Source organism: Notothenia coriiceps, unplaced genomic scaffold (assembly GCF_000735185.1).
Source record: "Notothenia coriiceps isolate Sejong01 unplaced genomic scaffold, NC01 NC01_scaffold00003521, whole genome shotgun sequence".
Lineage (NCBI taxonomy): Eukaryota > Metazoa > Chordata > Actinopteri > Perciformes > Nototheniidae > Notothenia > Notothenia coriiceps.
Window position 1 is genome coordinate 75,182 of NW_011336222.1, and position 25,138 is coordinate 100,319.

Consider the following 25,138-nt stretch of genomic DNA (forward strand, 5'->3'; position numbering starts at 1 on the left):
TAAATGGTAAAATCTTGCCAGGAAAAAATAAGGACAGACTTTTGTGTTTAAAACTTAATAAATACCAAAGTTAAGTTCTGTTTCAATGCTGATTGTTATTGTTTGTGTTATAGGACAACACCATGTATGTGCATGCTATGTGCTTATCTCTTTGACGAACTATAACAAATACGTCACACACACACACACACACACACACACACACACACACACACACACACACACACACACACACACACACACACACACACACACACACACACACACACACACACACACACACACACACACACACACACACACACACACACACACACACACACATACACAGCAACGATAAATTAGTTAAATTGGAAGTGACCAAGTTATGATGTAACCCCCTAACTAAGAAACAGGGACTGTGCCAGAAGCAACTGTAGAGGTTCAACTTTCCACATCAGCATGACAGTAACCTTGAGATATTTTCCCTATAGATATAACATATTTGTTAGCTACAGTATGATACAATTCCTATAAAGTTATAGCATCTTATAGTTTTACTGCATTATATTGTGGGATTTTCTTCTTATGTCTATCATGAGACCACAACTCATTACCAAATAGTTTGTCATGCACACATTACAGTAAGTATGGAAACTAGCCTATTTGAAGACAGCCTAACTACAAAGTCAAACCTCATACACAAAGCAAATAGCTCACTATAAAGACAGAAACTAAACAATGGAAAGCCCAGCCTCTCTGAAGACATTAGTATGTTTGTTTTGTAATCACATTATTAAACAACAGGATTTCCTTTTTCAAGATAAACCATGACACTGACAGGTTGAGGCATCTCCCAACCAGATGTCAGTTCAGTAATATAAGCCTTGAGTGGAAAATAGTAGGAGTGTCAAAACATTTAAAAACGATGTTGCCTCATCATTTATCACTAAATGTAATTGTTCTTGAAGGATGAACTGGAAGCTAGAATAGTTTTCACTTTTTTGTTTTACTCCCTAAGGCACTTAACATAGCCCTGGAGTGATCAGTTAAGGATGAGTTTCACACCCTATCCTTTCCTTTCAACTTCATCTTAAACCTTCTTTTGAACCTTAAAAAGATGCAATGAAAATATTAGGAGTTGTTGAAGAAAACTGAGGGTAGTTATTTTAAAAGTATGGCAATTTAGTCAAAGTAAAAATGCAAACAACATGTATTTGCCTCGGCCTTAATGGCTGAAACACTGTGTCTAAATAGCCATGAGTTATGAAAGGCTTTTGGATTTACTACACCCCTGACTGTGTCAGTTTTCTTTAACATCAATACACTGGGATGTCCAAACGGAAGAACACCAGAGGAAGAAGTTATGTGACTGCTACAAACATGTCTAAATAAGTGTGTGTCCTGAAAAGGCTTCTTAGAAAGCCATAGTTGCTTTGAGGAAACATTTGTTTTCTTTATTCTTATAATAATGTCTCACATTACCCACTGATGTTTATCATCAATGTTTTCACTGAACTCATTGACTTCTTATTTTCAAATGTATTGCCCAACCCTGTGCTCAGCTTTTGTACAAGATACAAATTAAATCTTCTATTAATGAAATGGAAAGAGTAGCCCCTCTGCTGGATTTCTCCCCTCAGTGTCATCAGTGACTGGGAGCATGTAACCCAGTAGCAACACCATGTTCAACATAAATATTTTCCCCACAACCATGGAGAGCAGTGGGAACGTCCAAAGAGCAGACCCTTTTATCACTGGGAAAGTAGGCACTGGTTAGAAAATATCCTTATAGAGGAACAAAATTGTCTGCCAAACTGAGCGCTAGGGAAGAAAAAGTAAGACAGGAATGGCATGGAGGGAGAGGACTAGAATAAATACTTAGATGGTGTTTAATGTGAACAACATGTGGTTATTTTCAGCCCTTCACACACACAGACATCAGTCTCAAAACTGAACAATCTGGAATTCTCAGAGCAGCAAAGTTTGTGCTGCGACACTCGTTCAGGGAGAAGGAACAAAAACAAATGAGGTTTGGTTTGGACCTTAACCAGAGCTCTGCCTAAAGAGGAAAGGCTGATAAGACTGGGACATGAGCACTGTGTCCCTGCCTTTGTTCACAGTTGCCATGTGCTTCTAAACATTTGAATAAGAAAAATACAAGCAGGCCATAAACCCCATTAAAATGTTAGACATAATGGTTTTACAGCTTAACTTTAACAGGTCCACCTTTGGGTTGTCTTGTTTAGTAGCTCTTGTCTTTTAATGCAACCATATTGATAACTGTGAGCAAGCCAACTTTAAACACATTTAAATGATTGTCTTGACTGTAAGCATCTTAGGAATATGAAGTAGTGTTTTTCCTTTTTCCGTGAGAAGCATGGCCCGGATCTAAGGTCATTGTTGATGACAGACTGTGAAGTCTGTTTGTGAGGGTGTAACTTTAGGCAAGGTGAATTAAGCTAAAACTAAACTGAAGCTTGATCAAATCGTTTTAAATAATGTTAGTTACGCTTTTATCTTAACACTTTGATTAGTTAACACATCAATAAAGAGTCAGGACACAGTGTTGAAAGAGATCTGTGGCAGAAATGTGTGACACCATATACAGGTCACACTGCAAACACTCACAGTGAGGTAATTCATCTTAAGGGAAAGTCAGTCCTCTTCATTCACTTATTAGGAGATGAGTTGTACAAATGCAGGGTCTGACAAATGATCACGGTAAACCTTGTTTAAAGGCTCTTTGACGAGGATTGATATTTATTCTCTGCATTCAAATATCTTTGATCAGACAGCCATGCTGCGATGAAGTTTCCTGGCAACACGCCCAGATCTGACTAGCATCGTGTATGATCTGTAAACATGTGAAGGTGAGAGTACAGTCAGGCACCTGGGACATGGCGATGATTTGAGGAAAGCTGCAGAGTCAGAATGTTCACTAAGAAGACAGTAAATAAGTGAGATTCCTCCTTTTACTCCTGGGTTTATTTGGCACCAACATGAACATTTGTTTTGACCAATTTCACTTCACCACAAGAGGGCAGCATATTATTGCAAAGGAATGGTCAGGGACATCCACAGTGAGAGGGAGAGATATTGTGTCTGTTTAAATTATCTTTTTTAGTGAATGTCTGCGATTGGCCCCCTTCTACCACGTCATTTGCAGTGTTGAAATTTGATTAATTGCAAACCTTTATTAAAAGCATCACCAAACCAAAATCAACTAAAATGATAAGGGCATGCAAGTCAATTATGACCAATGTGATCTAATCTAATCAGTGTATAGTTTCATATTTTGTTTGAGGAAATCTAAGTGATATACAGTTCTCTTGGTTGCCATTCACTGCCCTGATTTTCACTCTGTTTGCGTAGAAATCTGTGACGAATAACCTGAAAAAGTGAGTGGAGAAACAAACCAAATGTAGATGCCTCCATCCAGGGAAAGAGGGGTTACTGAATAGATAGATTATATAATTATGCTTGCAGCTCTCACCGAGCCCAATGAGCACCTATGTTGGATTTTACAACGCTTAATGCTTGTTAAATGTCATGGTGGAAAATGTACTTGTGGCCTTTTTTGGTTTTGAACAGATATATTTAATCATACTTCCCCCCTCTGTTTTTAGAGCTCGAAGGAGGTTAGTTACTAGCTATAGAAATATTTAAAATATGGTAAAAAAAGAACAATTATTTAAATCAAATGTTTTCTCCTTTCTTCATATCCAACTCATCTTTTTACGACCCTTTAGATCTATATTGGGGCCCGCGTAGGAGTGTGCTTTTTGGGGCTGTGCAATGCAGTGCAATGTTATGCTGAATTTTGTATTTCTTTTGGCCACTTAGGGACAGTAAACACGTTGACATATTATCACCTCATAAAGTTATTTGGACAGCATGTTACCAAGCAGTTGTATACATTGAACAGACACAGAGCAGCATTGGCATCTATTTAAAAATGTGTCTCAGATGAATGTCAAATAAATCCACTTTCCTCTGTGGTTAAGCCTCCAACAAGTCCTTTGGGATATTTGGCTATTTAACTGCTAAATGCTTCTCTATGTTCACCAGCTAGGGCTACTTTGGTTATACTGTTTGTTGTCGAGGAGCTACCAGACACTGGTGATTCACTAAAAACAGCTGACTGTTGCATTTGGACACAGCATCGAGAAAAGAGGTGAGACTGTCGAAGCAAAAGAGAAAAGTTGCACATCATTACAATTATAACAATGTAGTAAAATAACTGAAAAAACCACTGAAAGTTGGACGGAACAGCCGAGCTGGGTGATAACTCTCTGCGAGTGTCTCACTACGAAAACCTCGTTTACATTTCACATTGCAATTTCATTCACTGTTAATATCAAAAATATTGATAAAAGACATCAACACTACTAACTGACAAAAGAAACCAGGCAAGTACTGAGGTGTTTAATAAATAACAGCATGAACAACACAACATCGATAACAACAACAACATTAAAAGCTTTAATTCATTTTGTATATATACACATATGTATATATTTTCATATTTGACTGTATAAACCATAAATATGACATGCAGTCCTCATAACTTAAAATAACCAGGACTTCTTGTACTGAGGTAGGGTCAGGGGCCAAGGGGTTGGATAGATAAAGCTGCTTGTGTGTGTGTAAGTGTGTTTTTGTATGTATGGAGGTGGGGGAGAGGATTACAGTATTGGCAATAAAGCTGCAGTGGCTGTTTAGTAGAAATGTGTGTGCTTGGTTCATAGTTTGGTTGTCAGCAGTCGTTCTCCCCAGTCTGTGTCCCATTCATCCGGCCCAAGACTTCCGGCTGAGAACACACACACATGCTGCGTTGATGCGAATGAAACGCCAGGCTGTCCGTTCCTGGTAGATGGTCAGGGCGCTTACAAATATGTGTGTATTGGTGCAGTAGGAGTTCCAGTGGCGACTGTCGATGCCCCGACAGCCCAAGTTGCCTGATTTGCCCTGTTTTCCACCCCGTATCCCTGGCCTTCCCCCTTTTGGAGTCCCAGGGCCTCTGTGCGTGGGGGATCGGCAGGTGGTCATATAGAAGAACTGTTTCTTCACCACATTGTTGATTGTAACGTTGGGCAGCACTATCACCTCTTTTTCAGCAATATCTGTGGCTTTTGTGAGGTTGCCCACCCAGGTATTTATGCTGTCACATACTGAGTACTCTCCTCGGTGCATGGTGTGCGACCCTGCTCTGCGCCGCACCCTCATCCCCCTCACCCCTTCAATGTCATAGCCCTCACCTTCAAGAGCATCATGGGATGGGGCCACCTCGCTGAAGACAACACGGGGAGAGGGGCGGTAACGTCTTTTGGAGAAGAGCTTTGGGTCCACCACTGGGATGGAGGGCTCAGGGGGGGAATCCAATGTAGAGTGCCCATTGACAGGGCTTCTATCCTGGGCATGTGAAGCTGCTCGATGGGGCCTCTTGGTCCTGTGATGGTTGGTCCTTTGATGCTCCTGTGGAGAATGGTGTTCAGAAAGGTGGTCCTCCATTGCTGTCTGCTGCTGTCCTGCTCTGTGATTGGCTGCAGTCTGCTGTCCTACTTTGTGGTTGGCTGCCTCGGCGCACCGGGCAAATCCACCTCCCATGGTCTGTACAGCCTGGACGCCAATCAGGAGGAGCAGGACCAGTGATGACGACCTCATGGGCAAACGTCCTGAGGCCGACAAGAGAAGAAGAAAGTTTAGAAATATGGCTTAAATATCATGCTTGGTATATGGGCTATTGTACAAGAAACAATTAAGAATATCAGACATTTTCTGGATACACAATTCACATAAGGTTACAAGACGATTTGCCATTTAACTTTTTTAAGACAATTTAATGGAATATATTAGGGGTCTTAAAACTGTATTGGTATTTAACATTGCTTAATGATACGTATGGAAGTCGGCTTGAATTGGCTGATTGGCATCAGGTGTTTGTAAAATGCTTAACACTGATTGGCTCATTCATAGACAGGTTAGTAGCCTATCGTCCAATCTTATACATGCAGGTGTGCAGCGCGGGCCTTATGGTCTGTCACTAATCAATTGCTGCTGGTTTGTTCATGGCCGAGCACTCTCCTGCTTCTCGTTTCGGATAACTTGATTTGACCAGCCTTCAAAAAGTGTTCTTGTGTTTACTGTTGGAATGAGACCACTCTGCCGGGGGACTCAACACCGGATGTCGACTCACCATTACCGGGCCCTGAGCTAAGTAGGCTACCTGCTGCTGTGTTGTTTGTTGTCATATTCATTGGTGACATGTTTTTACTCTGGTTGTGTTGTCTTGGTAATGCCATTAAGAATCGGCTGCAATGTTGTTGGCGGTTGAGCAGGGCTGCTGTGCTGTTGTTTAAAAAACATATTTTTCATGAATGAATGAATTATTGGCATACCATTATGGCTTCTGAATGCTTACAGGGGTTGTTGTTCCTCTTGCTGTTTTTCTAAGCTGCTGCAACAGCAGCAGCAGCAGCAGCAGCTGTGTTTTACATTTGAAATCTTTATTGCAATCTTTGTATTTATTTGCAATGCATGTGTATTTATTTGCGTTGTTGTTGTTGTTGTTGTTGTTGTGTGTGTTGTTGTCTTGTTTTTTTCCCTTTATTGGTAATGTCTGAAGATATGCGAAATCATTATTTCTGCAGGGTCTCAACTGTTTTTGGCACGGTTTTGATTTGGAGTGGTTTATTGGCTGGTGTTTTTTTATGCCTGCTACCGTCACCTCCTACATGATATTTAGCTAAAATTTGAGAAGACCTCCTACTTTCCTAACTTTTATTAGCTCTCTCAGCAGAATCATATGTCCTTCAAAGCTCCCTTAAGAGTATTTTCTGCCAAATCGAAGTGAGTTGGTCAATTTGAGAATTGTTGAGAATGAAACTGTTGAGACGAATTTTACCATCACAACGAATTTGGTCCTCAAATTTGAATATGTCTTGTGTTGTGTGTTGCAGTGATGAGTGTTGTGTACCTGTGGAATGTGTCCAGTTGAAGTGGGAGCCCCTGTGGACTCTAAAGCCAGACTCCAGTGCAGGCCGGGCCCCTCACGCCTGCCATCTGGAACCCCTGAACAACAGGTCTGTAACACACACATAAAGACCAAATAGTTAAAGTAAACATATGGAATTAACCTCAGGTTTTCATATATGTAGTGTTGTAGCTAATATTTGATTAAACTGGTTACTGGTACTGACAGAAGAGAACTAAATGGAACTATCCACTTTTTGTAAGATGGCTCATTGGACATAGTGTTCCTCTTTCAGACTGACATACAGTTCAGTTTCAACAAGTAGTAAAATAGTGCAAGTAAAACTCTCATCCCCTCCCCTTGACATCCCTGCTCTCACAGACATACACAGTTTACCATTATCTGGCCTTATCTCATGCAAAGTACACACACTCGTTCACCATGTTTAACTCTTAGAGCTTAGACTTGCCACACATTGGAATGTGTGGCATTTGACACCTCATTAGATATTACATAATGTATTTTGAGCATAAACCACTCCAACATGCATCTTTAATGAGTTATGTGAACACATGCCCGCATAAACTCACACAAATGCAAACAATGGATTTCTTGCCATACATGCAAATGTTGTAATACATATCATTTTGTTTGTATGAACATGTGGCGTGCTTGGATGTTGAAATGTTTATGAATACAGCCCCTCGCACACAAACACTCAGCAGGTCACTCAGGGGTGTTGAAACTGCTGTGTATTTGTAACTTATCTGCAGCATTCTGTAAAAACCCACTTTGCTAAGTACGTTGTTAGAATACCACAAAGTTTTATTGATGTTGTAACATTTTAGCTCAACATGTTTATTTAACAACCTTGTTTTGAGAGAATAAGCGTCCAGGCTGGCTATTAATCATAGTTAGGTTATTCATGTTCATATTTTCAAAAATGAAACATTCTTGTTTTTAGTCAATCCTTTTTGTGGCCAACATGCCTTTTTATAGACAAATGAATTGTATTGAAATCCTTGCAGTGTTGTACATAATAACCAGAAGAGGTCAGTGTTGACTGCATATACCAGAATTCAAGGACAACTGTCAAGCAGCTGAGAGATGTCAGTGGTCCTGTTCCCATTACAAATAGCAACTACAATGCGTGAGAGAGGTTTAGCATTTCAAGACACTTTTCACTGTACTGAAGTCCTTGGTTTCTGTTTTTTGACCCACAGTTTTCTACAAATATAAGACTGTGGTAGAGAGTTACTCTTTGTCTAACTTCTCAAGTATTCTCTTTTTGAGGAACTTTTTCTTATTTTTTGGAGTATTTCTCTTTAGTGGTACTAATTTAGCTTTTCACACACATACCCATAGGCCTAGCTGGGAAATTTGTATTTGACTGAAAACTAAGAATGTACATATTGTATGCTGAGCTTTAATATGGTGCATTATCAACCTGTAAGTGCTCATCTCACAGAGGCACAACATTCAATGTGGCAACATTTGTTGTATTTAATAGGATTTAATAGATTATTTGCAATAAATAATCCATCATACTGTATAATGGTCTGTGACTCTAAAAGTGGTTGTTATTCATAATGAATACCATTTGCGGATAAAGCTCATGCATTTTTACTTCAGTAAATAACATTTAAGAAATACCTTGTTATTAAATACTTTGACAAATTTATAAATAAATACATTTACTTGATAAAAGTTGTGAATACCTTAGGGTCAGCTGGCATTGCAACTGCAAAACACTCAAAATATCTTGGCAGATGGAAAGAGCTATCTTTTGAGACTTTTGAGAAGCTGCCCTACTGGTGATATCTGTTGGCTTTAATAAACACAATGATATACGTGCACTCCTACACATTCACACACATATGGAGTTGCTCCAAACAGGCAGTGAGTTGATTGATCCCGGCTGACGGGCAGCTCACTATTTACATGGCCCGGGGTGAGCCCAGAGGATCCTAATGTTAAAAATATGTGGCTTGTGTTTAATACCAGTGGAGCCAGCGTAAACACTGCAGCGAAGGAGCACAGGGGTCAGAGCAGTTTAGAAAGCACCTCTGACTTATGGGATTACTTCAGAACTGAATCAGCATCTGTCTGGCTTTCACTCCGCCCCCTGCACTGTATGCAAAACAACACACATGTTGCACACATACAGAGCCATACATGCCTGTTAAATGTTTGTGTGTTTTTTAGTGAACAGAGTTTGGATGATCTCCAATCAAGGATCTGCTTTTGTTTGTGTTACGGTTTTGTGGTTACTACTCCAGAAATGTTGTCCTAGCATCAATGAAAGTACTATATTTCAGCCACATTTGCAGGGTGTTGACTGTTCCTTGAATATACCATGTTAGATGAAATGGTGCAATAGATTTTATGTGGAACTAAATACTATATCAAACTGTGTTGGGAAAGGCAATCCATATGGTACTGATAAAACAGGAAGTCTCTGGGTTCTACTGGAGGCTCCCTGAACTTTTTGATGTGCACATAACAGTAAGCTGTTTTTCCTCTCGGGTATCCAGGCACAAAAGACACACAAACTCACATGGCATATGCTTTGAATAAGAAAATAGCTATTATTATATAAGGTATTCCAACACTGATTACAAATACCACAGCAATTTCAGAGACAATATGGTTTATATTTACATACACATCATACTGTATTAATAAACACTGGTTTAAACAAAGCAGTTCATGAATAACCTTTTATGATTCATGCTTATAATGTTTTCATCAAGGAGGATGTTTATGGGAAATGAATTCATAGAATGGCCTCATGTGGCCGATTGCAGCGTCCCCTGCTCTGAGGAGGTTCCCTTTCTCACAATAGGCTGGTTCCTCAAACTATTAAATCAATACCAGCACTGTTGAATCACTCAGCACTTTCAAATGCAACAATGGCATGAGATTTAGAGGCACCGCATGGCACCGCCTGGTTCAAGAAGATTGCCAAAGCTGATGAAAGTATATGGAAAGCAGGACTAAGTCATGCAGCTGCTAGGTTGTGACCTGCAAAAACAATAATTTGGCTGCAAGACGGGAAAACACATTCAGACGGAGAGTCATTACTTACCCAAAGGCAGTGGAGACCAGCCACATATTTACTGGTACTGACTAGGCAGTTGGCTAATAACACATTTTCATTTGGTGTGCCAGTGCTCACGATTCTCCATTGATCAGACCATGGGGCCTACAAGCTGCCAAATGACTGCATGTGGTTGCAGTGTGGTGTGTTGACTGTGATACAATGACCATAAGGCAGGTGGGCCCAAAAGTAAGCTGTTTATGACAGCGTTGCTCACCATCAATCAGAGGTTAGTTTACATTTAGCAGAGGTGTCTTCCTATCAGTGTGAAACACCAGTCAGTAGATACATGTCCTTGTTAAAAGATGTGCAGGAACGACATGTCAACGGTTTTCTCAAACAAACACACACCTCTCTCGGGACGATGACAACCACATCAGATTATAAGGGGGTGAGAAAGAGAGACTGACAGCTGAAGAGATGGTGAGAAAGGAGACGGAGAGAGGGTGATGCAGAGGAAAACAGAAAGGTCAACACTGTTTCTGTGTCTCTCGTCAAGCCTGTGTAGTGCAGTTCCTCCTGCTGTCATCCAAGAGAAATAATTATCACGAGAGATGACTGCCAGGTCAACTTGCTCTCTTTTTACTTTTAACCGCATCCAAATATTTGAAGATTAATATTATTATTTCTTCTAAAGAATTTGTATAATGAATGCTCGTTAATCAATGCTTGGAAACAATTAGTGACTTAAATGGATCAGTCTTAGGAAAACAAGTCTTAATTTTGGATAGGGCTTACTTGAAATGAGACACTCAAGTAAAAAACGATTTAAATGTGCATCAGATGCCTTTTCTAATTTTTTTTTAATTTTATTTTACAGAGCCATACTTGTAATTGAAAAGCCTCCATTTCCTCGTATAGCCGCCGTTGTAATCGTAACTTGTCATCTACAGAAAGACATCTGCTCGTCAAAGTTTAGACAATCCGCCTTGTGAAATTAATACTAAAGACAACATACTGTCATAAATCAAGTTTTTGTCACGCAAAATGATGTCATGCAGTTTCTGTCAAAAGTGCAATTAAGATATACTCCAAACGTTCTTGAGAGGCTGTCAGTGTGACTGACTGGCTTTTCTTGGAAACACTTTTAAAAGTACAGGTCAAACAGTCAGAATAGGTGAACACTGGGTATGTGTGGTGTTTTCCACGATAATGTGTTGAAAGGTTTGTAGTAACCCAGTGCTTATAATTAAGCTTAGGTTACACAACACCTCGATACATTTAAACTGACATCAATGAAGTACTACGTTGGGATACAAAAAACAATTTAATAACGATTCTTTTTTTTCTTCGCAACCATTAACGCTAAACATTTCAGTATTTCAGTTCAATTGCACTTTTTTATTGTTGACAATTTAAAACAATGCCCCGCTGTGAAACCTCACACACCGGTTAGCATTTTATCTTGTGTGAAATTAACTTTCTGTCATCGTGTCTGTCTATTTCTATGTCTCAGCAGCAACAGCATTACATAGGAAACCAAAAAACCCAAAGAAGCACGATTGGTACTTTTTATGTAAGTCCGAATCTCACTCGTATTACTGAGTCTTCCTAAATGTGTGTTGTGCAACGAAGTAAGGTTGGCACATTTGACAAATTGCTCTATATCACATCATACAGTAATACTTTGGTTACAGGCACAAGCGCCACTAGTGGTACGATTCTGCACCTTTTGTTTCTTAATTGCACTGACTTCTATTCCAGGCTGGTGGAAAAAAACTAGCAGTGAACAATATCAGACGTTAGACATATGACCGTTGTAATGTGAGGAGCAGAAATGGAAAGATCAGTGTCTGCCCTGTTCTGTTCCATCTTCTCATATTTAAAAGACATTTGCTGTGAGGACTAGAGCACCTGTTGTTCATCAGGGAAACTTCAAACGGTAAACTCTGCTCCTCTGGCCTCAGGACACAGGAAAAGGGTGACAGGCACACACAACCTGTTTAAGCACTTGAATCCTCAGTGCGTTGACAAATATGGCAAATAATGAAAGATATGCATGACAAAAGAACATTGACTGTACAAACCTTTTGTAGTATGAACTGAACAGGCACTATAATATAGAAAGCAGAACATATGTGCATCATATGGGACATCAGCTTGTATTATCTTGATGGGTTTACTGGGTGCAGCAATAAAATATGCCTTGCGTGTACTACACACAGGTAAATGTGTTTACAACTTTCTCTAAAAAGAAAGCAGCTTTCAAAAGACTGACCTTTTATTCAACCTTTATTCAACGGCTGATATTGGCAGTCGTACAGACATAGGTACTTCACTTCACTCATCTACTGAATGTTTTCCAGCTCAGTAACATGCTGCCAACAAGACCTCTGAAATCTGTGGCATTAGGTTTTATGAGCAACCATTTACAACAATTTTTCGATAAAACCGTAAAAGAACACAGTGCCATTAGAGACAAGCAGTCTGCATTTAAAGTTCATTTTTTGTTTTGATTTAAAGGGTACATAATGCTGGGCGCCTGTAGGAATTCATGTATATACCACCATTTAACGCGTCTGTCTCCATCAGCTTTGTTAAAATAAAAGCTTTTGTGTCTGTTCAAGGCAACTTGAGAGTATAGGAGAACACGAGTGGAAACTTAAATGAACAGAGATTGGCAACGAGCCATAGTCCTTCATCCTGCTGTTTTCTGACTTTCTTTTCCTGTCTGGCTGTCTCTCATTTATCCTGGCTCTTCCTTTTTTCCTTCTCCTTTGTTCTTCTTTTCTCTAACGGTTTAAAGCCCGAAGGAAACTGCCTGGATACATGGCTGTTTCTGTGTTTAACAACAATAAGCGATTTCAACACTTGAGATATAGCTGTGTGCAGGTGCAGAGCACTACCCTTGTGGATGCTTTCTATCTCTTCCTGCTGTTTTGGGGAAATGACATAACCATTTTCTGATTCTAAAAACACTTCTCAATGTCTTCCAACTTGGCCGTCTGAGACTATGTGCTTGTTTGTTTCATTTTTTGTGTTGTTGGCTACAAATAATTGACTACTGCTTCAGAAGCTGAAAAATATTTTCTATAAAAACGTGCCAAAAAAACAGACTTTAGGATTTTAACTGTGGAAGGGATTTGTCCTTGAGCTGGAAAAATGAAAGCAGTTCGACTTTTTTTTTTAACAATGCACACTGTCCAGGAGAAGTAGGTGTAAAATAATTGAGCAAAGGTGTGCCAATACAGTTTAGCAGAATGTTAACCATTTCTAAACCAGTCCCACTTACCTGACACAATAAGTGCAATAGAATGCCTATTTGACTTTTAAGTTACCATACACTATGTTTACATTTCGCTTCGATGTTGCAAGGCTCTTGTTTCAGTCCAAGATACTGACACAGTTTCATGAACCACAGGCTTCAAGTTTGGCATATATAGTATCTCTCTTGGCTTCTTATTTGATTTTCAGCTTTTCACGTCTTCAGCTACGAATGATGCAACATATGGTAAAACCTTTTTTTAAGTCAGCTTTTGGCACAATATTTGTTCCCGAGTTTTTTTTAAATGTGCAATCTTGAGACAAAGCAGAGACATGACTACAATGTAACTCCAGCCTCTCCCTTTTTGTCACACATTGTCCTACAGTAAGTTGAACGTTGATTCATTATAATAGAGAGATTGAATCCTTGTGTTGTTTGTGAAAGGAGTCCAAACTAAACAACATTTTAGCTGAGAGCTAAATTCGCCAGTAATTGCATTTGGAAGAAAGAGATGAGTAGCCAATAGAAACTAAACTGAAACAATGCAGGTCTTTATACACCAAAGAATATCATTGTTGTTTTTCCTGTTTGTTTAATAATGTGGTTTCTAGCTTATTCAATGCAGATACAAGCGTTTCTTGAGATGTTCATGATTAGTTGAGCTCTCAGTATGCTATGCATTTAGATTGAGAAGAGCATTACAACTTATTTAGTCAAAATAAAGCCTGTTTCTTTCTGAATGCAAATAAAACTGGACATTAATAGTATGGTAATTAATGTTCCATGTTTGTTGGCAGGACATTAGGAACTCCACGACTCCCTGCTGTAGTATGGTGCCACCCTTACTGCTAGCAGAAGATCCCTTCGTTTTTCTTTCATTGTCCATTTCCGATAATCTTTTAGTTAAAACTGTCGAAGTTCAACACATTTGAACCAGGGTTTCCGCTAGGATTTTTTCTTGCCGGTCAAATGTCCGGACATAATTTATTTTACCGAAGAAATTTGAAACTTACCGGTGTGGTGACCACTGTATTACAGAATTCAATTCAATTCTCTCTCTCTTGTCTTCCCGGGCTGCGACCCGACAACATGTCCCTTGCAGCTCTTGAATAAAGACAACTTTGCACCTTCATTGCACCGCCTCCGACTCCCTATCTCTCGGCACTACACCGGTCATGTTTCAATAATAATAATAATAACAAGAATAATTATGTAGCAGAGTTTCCGTTAGCAGGTAATTACTGGACTAGGACCGGATATGCTGATGCTTAAAACTCAGTTAATGGGGCTAATTTTTATATTGCTTCAGTTTATAATCGTAACAGATCAGATTCGTTTTTCAATAAATTATTCCACAAACAAAAAAAACATAATTATTACATTCAAACAAACATTCAAAAGTTTACATTAACTTTGAATAATAACACGGGAGAAATGGAGCCTCTCTTTTCCCCTCTCCCTCTCTCTCTCTCTCTCTCTCTCTCTCTCCTGACAGCCGGTCAGTATCCAGCTCTCTAAACAGCGGGCGGGGCTTCAGGTGATCAGAGCTGCGTGTCTTGGTCAGACTCAGCAGCTGATCTGATCTCTCTCTCACGTCCGGTTATACTTCACTCGCGTTTATGTCCATATCGATCAGATCCAGCTCTCCTGATCGGCCTTTATAGAGTGCACAAATAAAACTATTAAGAGTGAATATCGGCCGATAATGACCGGCGACCGATGGATCGGAGCATCCCTAATTATTACCGGACATTTTGACCGGCAGGTTTTGAATTTACCGGTTTTTAATCAATTTTACCAGCTAAAAATCGGTAATTACCAGCTAACGGAAACCCTGATTTGAACACTGCAGAGCCCTCTGAAAAAAACAAATACACAATAATCAAAGAGTTACGTTTCTGCGATAATGATACACCATAACACTGTTTCTAACAAAAACGCTGTCACTCTTTAATTCTACTTTGAAAAACAGTCCTTACAGATAATGAATTTCGTTGTTGCAATGTGTCCTCATAATGAACTCTTGGACCCAAGGTCTTGGCAAAGGGTTTTTGGCAATGGGGCAAGACCACTGCCAGCTCTGTGGCTGTGTAAGCGGTAAAGGTATTCTAATCCCCCTCCCCCCTTTTTGCTCCTAACAACAGGGCCCATCCCCAGTAAACCCACCCGGTCCCTGTACTGGACCAACAGACGTGGGAGTCCAGTCCTCCAGGCCTTGAAGGCAGGATGAACACAATGATTAACATGTTTTCCAGACCCCTAGTTTTTATGACCTTGACATTCAACAATCTTCTCATGACAAGTGGTTAATCTTTTGGCATGGCCGTGGTAATAACTCCCATTTCCTGGTGAGAATCTAACATCCCACAGCGGAGCAGTGAGAGGAGGAGGACCAGAGGCAGGAATGCCTGTCTGGCAACTGAGAGAGAGGCAGACAGAGGGATGGAGAACAAGGTTCAGAGACATCAAGGGATAGGGAGAGGCAAGTACAGATGGGCAATAAGATGTCTTGGGAATTTAGCAAATAAAGAAGCATGTGATACAAAGAATCAGAGAAAGGAAGTACAATGTTGTTTCGGGGCAGAAATGGAGACGAAAAGGAGTTCAAGGACAGGGAACAAAATAGGTATTAAAGCTTCAGGGAGTTACAAAGAGTTGAGGAGTAATAGACATGAACATTTGTATTGCTGTGTCTTTCATCTCAATAACATTACTCTCCGTTCTCCTTGAGCAGACAGCGAACTGTCTCAGAGGGGCTGTAACTCATGTTGCATTATCTACTCTCAGGGCATCCACCAGAGTGGAACTTTGAAAGCGTCTTCCATGTTGTCCATGCAGGGGTTCAGTCATGTTGATACTAATCCTCCGGAAAGTATTTCTTTATAAGCATGTTTCTGATGACATCTCACTGTAGTCAAATCCATCTTAGATGTCTTTCTGATAAAGATCAGAGTAATGTCAGAATGATTCATCTTTAGTCTAATTCGACTCATCTAAGCATCTTTATCAGATTTACCCTCAAATAAATTCAGCTTACAGATTTTCATGTGCATGTTGTCAACGCAGCTAAACAAAGCGGTTGTGAATGAGTCACTCAGGTAGATTTGCTACGCAACTTGAAGTAAAACATGGGCGTTAATAGACAGATGTGCTCAATCAAACACCCAAGTTTTTCCATTACGCCCCATTTGTGCTGCGCGTTGGATGCCATGAGCATGGGTGTGGGCCCAGACGCAAACTGCGTATATGTTACGTCAGACCTAAAGATATGCATGTACGGTTTTCTTTCAATGAAAGTATGCCCTACCAATAAGCGTATTAATATTCTTCACATCTGAATGTGGGTAGGAGTAATTATCAAAGAGAACAAAGTGTCTGTTGATGATGATGAGCTTTATTTAACATAAAGGAGAAGATCGTATTTGAGAGGCACTGTACTCTGACTGCAGACTATAGCATTGAGCTTAGCCTTCCACTTTAAATTAGTGTAACATGGAATTGATTTGTTAAACTTAATTCAATTTTCTTTTGGCCCGGCTCTCCGGGGGCGAAGAGTCAGCCAGCCAGCACGGCACCTCTTGAAGCATGTTGAGTTTAAGTATCTCACTCCAGGATACTGAAGTAGTAACATGGGTAAAGACCTCATTCGCATGACGACATCTTGCTGGCATGTGGCCTTAAAGAGCCATCATGCATAACTGACAGCCTCTTTGCATTAATCTAATTTAGTTTGTTGATTTGTTGATGTTTTTTTGCCATGCTCAGTGGATAGCAGTATTGGTCTGTTGGTTGGTTGAGACTAAACGATCTCAGCATTATTGGTTAAAGCAGCATACAAATGTTTGCAGACTTGTATGGATGAATCCTAGTAAAAAGCGGTTTCCTGTAGTGCCATGTCAATTTCGTTTTTAGTTTTTTTTTTATGAAGTATCTTTCAATCTAAGTACCAATTCTTTAGCTGCTGTACTCTGTGTTTAGTGCTGATTAGCACTAACACCTCAGCGCTTATATATGCTAATATGGCAAGACATCAGCATTACATTAGCATGTTTTCATGTTCATGAGAAGCACTCCAGTAATTCATTGTACCTTTTTAAAAATGCATGGTCATGAATAGACAACACAGACGTACAGAATTGAAGCATGAAAACAATGATAAAAGAATATGGGGATTCAAACAAAGCCTGCTCTGTATATAGATGGCCCTTAACACACAGACTGTCCGGACTGTTCTGAAGATTGCACAAATGTGATCTTTTCGTCACTCCCAGTGTTTCTTTGATTGCAGTCTCACCCATCTCACTGTAGACTTGACCCGGCCATTTTCTATTCTGTGTGGTCTGCACATTGTTCTGTCATCTCTCTCTCTCTGCTTCTGTCTCTCAATGCCTCCTATCTCCCTCAGTCCATATCTTCCCCCCCCCCTCTGCCTCCCTCCCACTCTTTAAGCCTCTAGCTGATGTCCACCACCTGTCTGCGTGGGACCTCCCAGGCCCATCCTCTGTCTGTTAGCAGCATGCCATGTTCAGCGTGTCAGCAGAGTAATGGTGAAAGAGATAGAGTGGCAGAGTGGCTCCTACAGCGTCATCCTCCCCAAAACTCCTCTTGACACGCAATTAATCCTCAAAAAACAACTTGATGACAGATGAAACTGATTGTATGAAGGCAGAGTTGAGAAAACTGCTTGTAACGTTCTTCAAGCCTCTGTAGTTCTTAGGATCCTGTATGGCTAGAACAACTAAATAATGACGCGTTAATAATTTCCGCCCATTGTTTATGTGACCAATCTGTTAAGACTAGTCAGTGGATCATCCTCCTGCATGCTGTGCATTCCCAAATCGGCATAACCCGAATAAGTGCATAATACGTGACCTCACTTGTATCCTTGGGGCTAAGGTGTGTTTTTGTGAGTGTGTGTGTGTGTGTGTTTGATGTGTATCCAACACATGCACATTGCTCATACGGTACATGAACGAACCACATTCCTCCAATGCTGGTGTGGTTTATGTTTCTTTTTCTTTTGTGTCTTCTTTGTTGGAGTAAATCTGATCTCTTGATGATTTGTAAAAACAGATTTAGAGTATAGCTAAAACACATTCATAACAAAGGATCTGAAAACAAATGCTAATTGTGCATTATTTGAGGCTTTGGAGTTGATTTTAATATTTTAAAATATCAAGTATTTGTTCTCTGTTGTTGGCAACGAGGCAGAGTTTCATGTCCAGACAAGTTGTAGTCAACCTACTAATCGGGATAAAGGGGAAGGAAAGTGAGAGTAAGAGGGTGTCATCACTTTAATCCAAATGTACACACGAACACACACAAACATGAGAAAGGGTTCCGGTGAATCAATTTAAAACAAGACGTGCACTGAGTCAACAGATTAAGACCACAACACTGTTATTTTAGCCCTGGTAATTTGGTGATTTATCGGCTACTGTGTGTTTGGTCTGCGTGCACATGCATGAGAGGAGCGTGAGCCATAACTGAAAGTCATAGAGGCATTTAGAGTGGAATGATCAGGCATGTCTGCATATTTAGTTGTCATTTTTGGGAAGCATATACATTCAGTGCACAGACGCATATGTGCGCAGACATAGAAACAGCCAGACGCAGGCAAACATAACCCTTTGATGGAGCACCTGTGGAAATAAGTTCTTCTACACAAAGGCTTGCTTGCATTAACAGTCTTTGATTCAGTTTTCAATGTATGGAGAAGTCCAAACACACAAGTCTTTTATTCTTGATTTTGCACAGTGCAAAGGAGCTGAAAACCAGGTCCATATGTGGTAAAGGTGCCGGGACAAAATAGTCTGCTCATGCCTGACCAACATTTATGTTCAAATCCAGTAAGTTACCAATGTCAAACAATGTTCGCGGTGATTTCTGTTGATTGAATTTTCTCCCAAACATTCTGAGAAGATGTTTGTAAAGGAAACGTCCACGAGAATTAGTGCAGAAAGTAACTCTGGAGGGGACGTCACATTTCCGTATTTTTCCATTCCGCTCTTGTGCCACATGGTTCAGGATCCTGACCTGCTGCGAACTCTAGATCTTAGTTTTCCTCCACAAACACAGACGTAACCTCCGAACCTGAACTCTGACCTCTTACCTCTCCCACTGACTTCAGATGGAACACTTTAGCTGGTTCATTTTACACCAGATGTTCTCACAGACTGCAGCTGTACCGACCCAAAAGATAACCAAAGCATGGGTCTGGGTTTACGTTTTCACCCGTGAGTTATCGTCTCCCTATTTCTACCAAACACGGAAGCTCGGTTTTGAATGTTCAAGCAATTTTTTCATAGTTTGGTTCTTTTTTTTAAATCATGAAATTAGTAGGATAACATAAGATAATGGAAAAAAAAATTGACTGTCAAGTTTGAAAAGATGGTCTGTTAAGAAAGCTAATTTCTTTTGGGTTATGTTTTCATGAATTTGTTTGAAGTATCCGGATTGACATGTGGCTTTGGCACAGAGCGCCTTACAGCAAGAGGAAAAGTCACAACTTGCACAAAAATAATATTACCTAATGAGCTTCCGCTTGGCAAGTTCTTTTCTAGGAAGTGGTATTGAAAACAAATGTGGTATTATTTTGCTGGCTGCTACCTGTCTAAGAGTTAGGTGTGGCTTAAACTGATAGTCATGGATGGAGAGGCAAAAAATGCAATATACTGTTTTTCTTGTGTAGAATTGTAAATAATTATTGCTGAGAATAAGTTTTCATATGAACGGCAATCTTCCTTTATGGGGCCATTGGTTACTAACTACTTTATCTAAGACTAGAAGAATATTGTGACTAGTCTGTCTCATGCCTTTGGGATCTGATAAGACATCACACTTCATGTTCCTGAGTGACAAACCCTTAATCAGTTTTTGTTGCCAGCTGGAACTGCCCCAGACACTTTGAGCAACAATAGTTGTACTCGTGTCGATCTAAGGCTGGGGGTGTGTTGGTAGCCAGGAATTTTGGCCTGGAACTGTTCAGCACATTGTAGTACTATAAATCACGTTTTCTAGGTCAACATTAATAATGTAATTTAAAAATGATTATTAAATAATGTCACATCACTCCATACGTGTAAATCAATGTATTATATTTGTGCCATTTTGATAGACTTGCTGATGCTTTACACTGCCATAATGCTTTAGCTATTACAATACAAAACCAAAGATGGCATGTTAACTAAAGGGTTTCAGTTTTGATAATTGTATCAATGCAAATTGGCCCCTCTGGGTCTAGAACTAAATTATTTAAAACCATAAGGACACATTGTTAGTGCAAACCTGAAGTGATGCATGTATCAGTGATCTGCTCCATAATGTAATGGGATGTTCCCTGGTCCATACCCTTTCACTAACTATCTGAGGAGATAATGAACTGGCTGAATAATGCAACAAATACTCATTCCTTAATTTTTATGAAGGGAAATATTTGTGTGCTTCGACACACATTATCCAGTAGACCAACAAATACAAAGTTTTTGGTACCGTGGATGGTTTTCGTTTCGGTAAAAGGACCAACAATGCAGGACCATATAAACCATTTTAATGATGTTTGTGTTTGTTGTCTGACTTTAAGGGTTAGTTTGGAGGATAAGTAGCGACAGTTAAATCCACAGTCCAGGTGTGCTGTCACAGCCTCTCCCCTGCCCAGGTGTCCTATACAACACTGAAGTCTAGACAGCTCACACCACTCCATCTATTATGTGTTTTAGAGGGTGGATCTTCTACTTTCTGTCATAATTTGAGTACTATTCAATAGATTTGCATACCTGGTGATATGATAGCGATATATCATGTCTCATGAGCGTCAAACAAAATGGCAGTTTATCCTAAATGCATCTTAAAATCGAATGATGTGTCGGCTTCTCTGTACAACACACAACAAATTGTATTTCTCAGATATATAAAATTGAATGCCAAAGGTAATTTGTGACACAAGTAGGGTTAAAATTGATCAATGTAGAAAATGAATGCCATAAATATCTGAAAATGCATTTTCTTTAGTGCATGCCATTAACATTTGAGTTCAAACTTTAGCAAAAAGGTACAAACAATCCCAAGATGCCTAGTATAGGTTGTGATGAAGTCCAACATTTTTTGTCTGGTCTACCAGTTACCTGACAAGGTACATCCAGCCAGGCTGTAATCACAGGATGTATGGAAAATATTTTTAATATAAATGTGCTATAAATATATCTCTTTTTAAATTGTATACACCATCCCTGCTTGTCTTAATCATTAATTAAAGGAGCATTTGTAAGTTAATAGCTACATCCTTCCATAATTTGATGATGAGCCACTTCACATTAAATATAATGACATCCACTGATGCAATAATTGCTACCTGTACCCAGGTAATAGGTTGTTTTGAACCGGTATTTTTTATAATTCTTCTCTTGGTTTATTAAATTAACACTGTTCATTTTCATCCTGGACAACAAGTTCAAGTTTCACACCAAGACTGTCACAGGTGCATTGTTGTTTTTACAAAAGTGTTATGTTATTATGCAAGTGCTTTAAATAGATGCATTCCTAGTAAATATTCAGTTAGTTTAATGTATTAAATAGTACATGTTGTGACATTTACCTGACATAGTAAAGTGTTACCCGTTATCTCACACACACACACACACACACACACACACACACACACACACACACACACACACACACACACACACACACACACACACACACACACACACACACACACACACAGGTGCTAACATAGGGAAAGCTGTAATTCAGCTTCAAAGGGAAACCTGAGAGGGTCATGAATAATCACAGACATCTTTGTCTGCAGGGGAAAACAGCACTGTCCATCTGCCACACACACACACACACACACACACACACACACACACACACACACACACACACACACACACACAGTTGAAATGGCTTAAGCTGTTTTTAGCAATGACATTGGGAGTTAATCTGTCTGAAAAATATCGTAATTAATAGAAGATTTCCATTTGAATCTTTAACCAAAGTAACAGATATCAACCCATGTTGCAATTTACAATAATGTTAATTTAAATTAATATTTAACTTTGAATATTGAACAAATAGGGAGAAACAGCCACTGAAGCTATATATAAGCAACAAATGCCAAGTCTGCAAGCTTCTGCGTCATTATGTATGATTGATGGTCAAGTGAGCCAGCAGCAACATTGTAAACAGACAGACTAAATTGTAGATGACAAGCCCAGGGATAAGCAGTCGGTTGAATGTTAGTTAATAATAAATTAATACTTTTTGGCGGTTTAAAGCTCTCTTCTTTTCTAGCCTTCAAAATCCGATCGGAAAGTTAGCTTTCTTTTTGTTTTTGAAATTGCTTTGTTTGAGACAAGGTACATGTCATTGATCTCCTGTATGAACTGGTAGTCGTATTGTTACGTATATTTGGTGTGGTTTACCATTCATGACTCTATTGTAGTTGTTTCAGCTTGCTATCAGTCATTGTCACTGTATCAACAATGACGGAGCAGTGACAATGAAACATTTTGATTGGCTTTATGCTATAATGTTCTCCTTATACATAATTGTGTGGGGCATAAAGCTGATCTATGAAAGAAAAAAATATATGCTTTTTCATTTTAGTTGTACCCTGAGTCAAAATGCTAACCACTTGGAGAAAATTACAGCATCTCTTGAGATGTCCTGTAAGATATATGGCCAGGCTGCTGCAGATTTCTCCCTCCACTTCCTCTGTGAACCGACAGAGAGGTGATGAAAACGCTCTCCGCTCCCCTCCGGCACACGCTGGCAGCAAAATTGAAGCTCGTAAACAATTTAGAACATTTATATTTGTACCAGACAGAGCACCTTTCTCTTGGGAGCGCTTCAGTCGCTGGCCCACGCTATAAGTTTTGATACTTGTTCTTATCAAACACAGATGTACACACACAATGCTGTAGAAGCAGTCTATGTACTGTACACATATTGTGTGTCTGTGAAAAGCTGCCTTTTTCTGTATTTCTTTCATCCAACAACACCTTTTTTTGTACATTTTCATTGTCAAATTGAATCAACACAACAGGTATAACGGGTGACTGCACCAATAGGACACTTGTGAAAACTGTTGTGTGATATTTGTTTGTGTGCTTAAATGTTGGCCCTCAGTGACATTCCTCCCCTGTCAAACCCCGAAAGGAATTCCCTGGTAGGAGTGGCAGGCATGAGGTCTGTGTTTAGAACACACGCGTACACACACAACAACACACAAATATAGATATCGAGTGTGTAAAACATTGATCAGCTACACACAGCAAGAGGCAGGCACACGGACAAGCTTAGCAACACACTTTGTGACGGACATTAGAGCTCATCATGTCCTTTAAGAGTTGTGTAATATGAGCGGAGAGAAAGACAGATTGAAAAAGAGGGGAAGGAAGAGACAGACAGATAGAAAAAAAAAAGGGGAGAGGGAAAGAATGAAGGTAACCTGATGTCCCAGGAGTTTTCTGAACAGAGGACTGGTTCCCATTGAAGTTTGGAGAACCCCTTTTTCTAATCCTCACCTATTCTCTCTTTCTCTCTACACCCTCTCCTCTTCCATACCCTCTCTCCATCTGTACCTGGAAAACTACAATGTCCAAATGTTGAACCATGCGAGCAAACACAACTTAAAAAAAATGTATCACCCACTTTTTCTTACTACTGCTGTTTGTGGAAGTCAGCAGCAATGTTCTCCCCCAAAAGAGGACTTGACTGGCTGCTGCAGAGCCCAATCTTAATTCAGACGCGCCACTTTCACTTGATGACAGGTATGAGAAAAACTTCTAAGAGAGATTCTCCCTTACGTCTATGTATCCCCCCCATCTTTACATGTACACACTCTCAAGACATGAACTCCTTGTTTAAATAAACATGTGTAAGAACAAGTTCAAACTCACCAGCCTGTTAACGCTCCTTCTCTGCTCTCTCCAGTGAGTGAAAACTTTCAAATGAACTATTTTATATTCCACCTCACTCTCTCCAGGCCAAGAGCAGAATTATCCCAATCTCTAAATTCCGCTCCTGCTTTTAAAGCTTTGAATCGAGGTCTCGGGCCATCCACTTCTGTCTGTCTGCCTCCCACACTCTTTGGGAAATGAATTGTTCTAAAAGTTTAGTAAGAGGAGTCCCAAAGCTGCTCCCTCCCTCCTATTTGCTCAGTGCAGGTCCTAGTGCCTACCCATTCCTCCTCCTCTTTGATAAAAAAGAAAAAAGTACAGCTATTTATAATTTGCACCTAGCTACTGCTATTCATCCTCTCCATTCATTCACCATTTCGTCTCTTTTGCGCAAATGGGATGATTCAACTACCTTGAGACTTTACGTCACCTCCTAGTGAAGTCAGAGTTTGTTTTATGCCGTGAAAGTTTGTCACTGTTATTCCACACCTGAGTCATTTCTAGCTCAGCTCTTGGTTGTGCAACGTGCCCCCGCCATGCGTGAGGTCAAACCACCAGTGTCCTTGGTCAAACATTTCAGAAATGTTGTACGCTGCCATTTTCTACATTGTGAATACACACAGTCTTTTGCTACATTGAATGTGTACAGTCCAAAGAAATGTGTGGAGTTACAATAATGGAGCTTTGATGGTCTGTTGCAACCTGGAATTTCTCTGCTACTTGTCAACGGCAAATTGAGAGAGAAATTGTGAATAAAGCAACATGTCAAACCTTGCAACCATGATATCCCCTCACCAGGGCAGAGATCCACCACACCCTGCATTCAGCGAGGCCTTCAGGCTACAGTATCACAACAGTCCCTCTCTGACATTTCTCCGTCTTTTTGTTTATGCATCTTTATTTTCCCCTCTCTCCATCTTGCCTTCTCACCTTTTTTTTCTGGTTCTTTGCGTTTCTCTCTTTCACAGCGTCTC

The 25,138-nt window shown here is 39.9% G+C and overlaps 1 protein-coding gene across 3 annotated transcripts; it reads right to left on the reverse strand.

Annotated features, from left to right (window-relative positions):
* Positions 1 to 4,468: 4,468 nt before the first annotated feature.
* ngfa (nerve growth factor a (beta polypeptide)) lies at positions 4,469 to 24,325 on the reverse strand. 3 transcript variants are annotated; one of them, XM_010766648.1, is made up of 4 exons: positions 24,165 to 24,325; positions 6,959 to 7,066; positions 5,545 to 5,657; positions 4,469 to 5,457 (listed from the first exon to the last, which is right to left on the reverse strand). In XM_010766648.1, exons 3-4 carry the CDS (start codon positions 5,644 to 5,646, stop codon positions 4,771 to 4,773), a joined length of 789 nt encoding a protein of 262 aa, XP_010764950.1. In that variant the 5' UTR covers positions 5,647 to 5,657; positions 6,959 to 7,066; positions 24,165 to 24,325; the 3' UTR covers positions 4,469 to 4,770. The 3 variants fall into 3 exon arrangements, with proteins under 3 accessions (XP_010764950.1, XP_010764948.1, XP_010764949.1); XM_010766646.1 differs by having other exon boundaries at positions 4,469 to 5,657; XM_010766647.1 differs by lacking the exon at positions 24,165 to 24,325 and adding an exon at positions 14,274 to 14,332 and having other exon boundaries at positions 4,469 to 5,657.
* Between the last annotated feature and the right edge of the window lie 813 nt (positions 24,326 to 25,138).

What these genes read in the sequence shown, in the direction of transcription:
- ngfa (XM_010766646.1), bottom strand. Translation starts at nt 5,646, where the DNA reads ATGAGGTCGTCATCACTGGTCCTGCTCCTCCTGATTGGCGTCCAGGCT.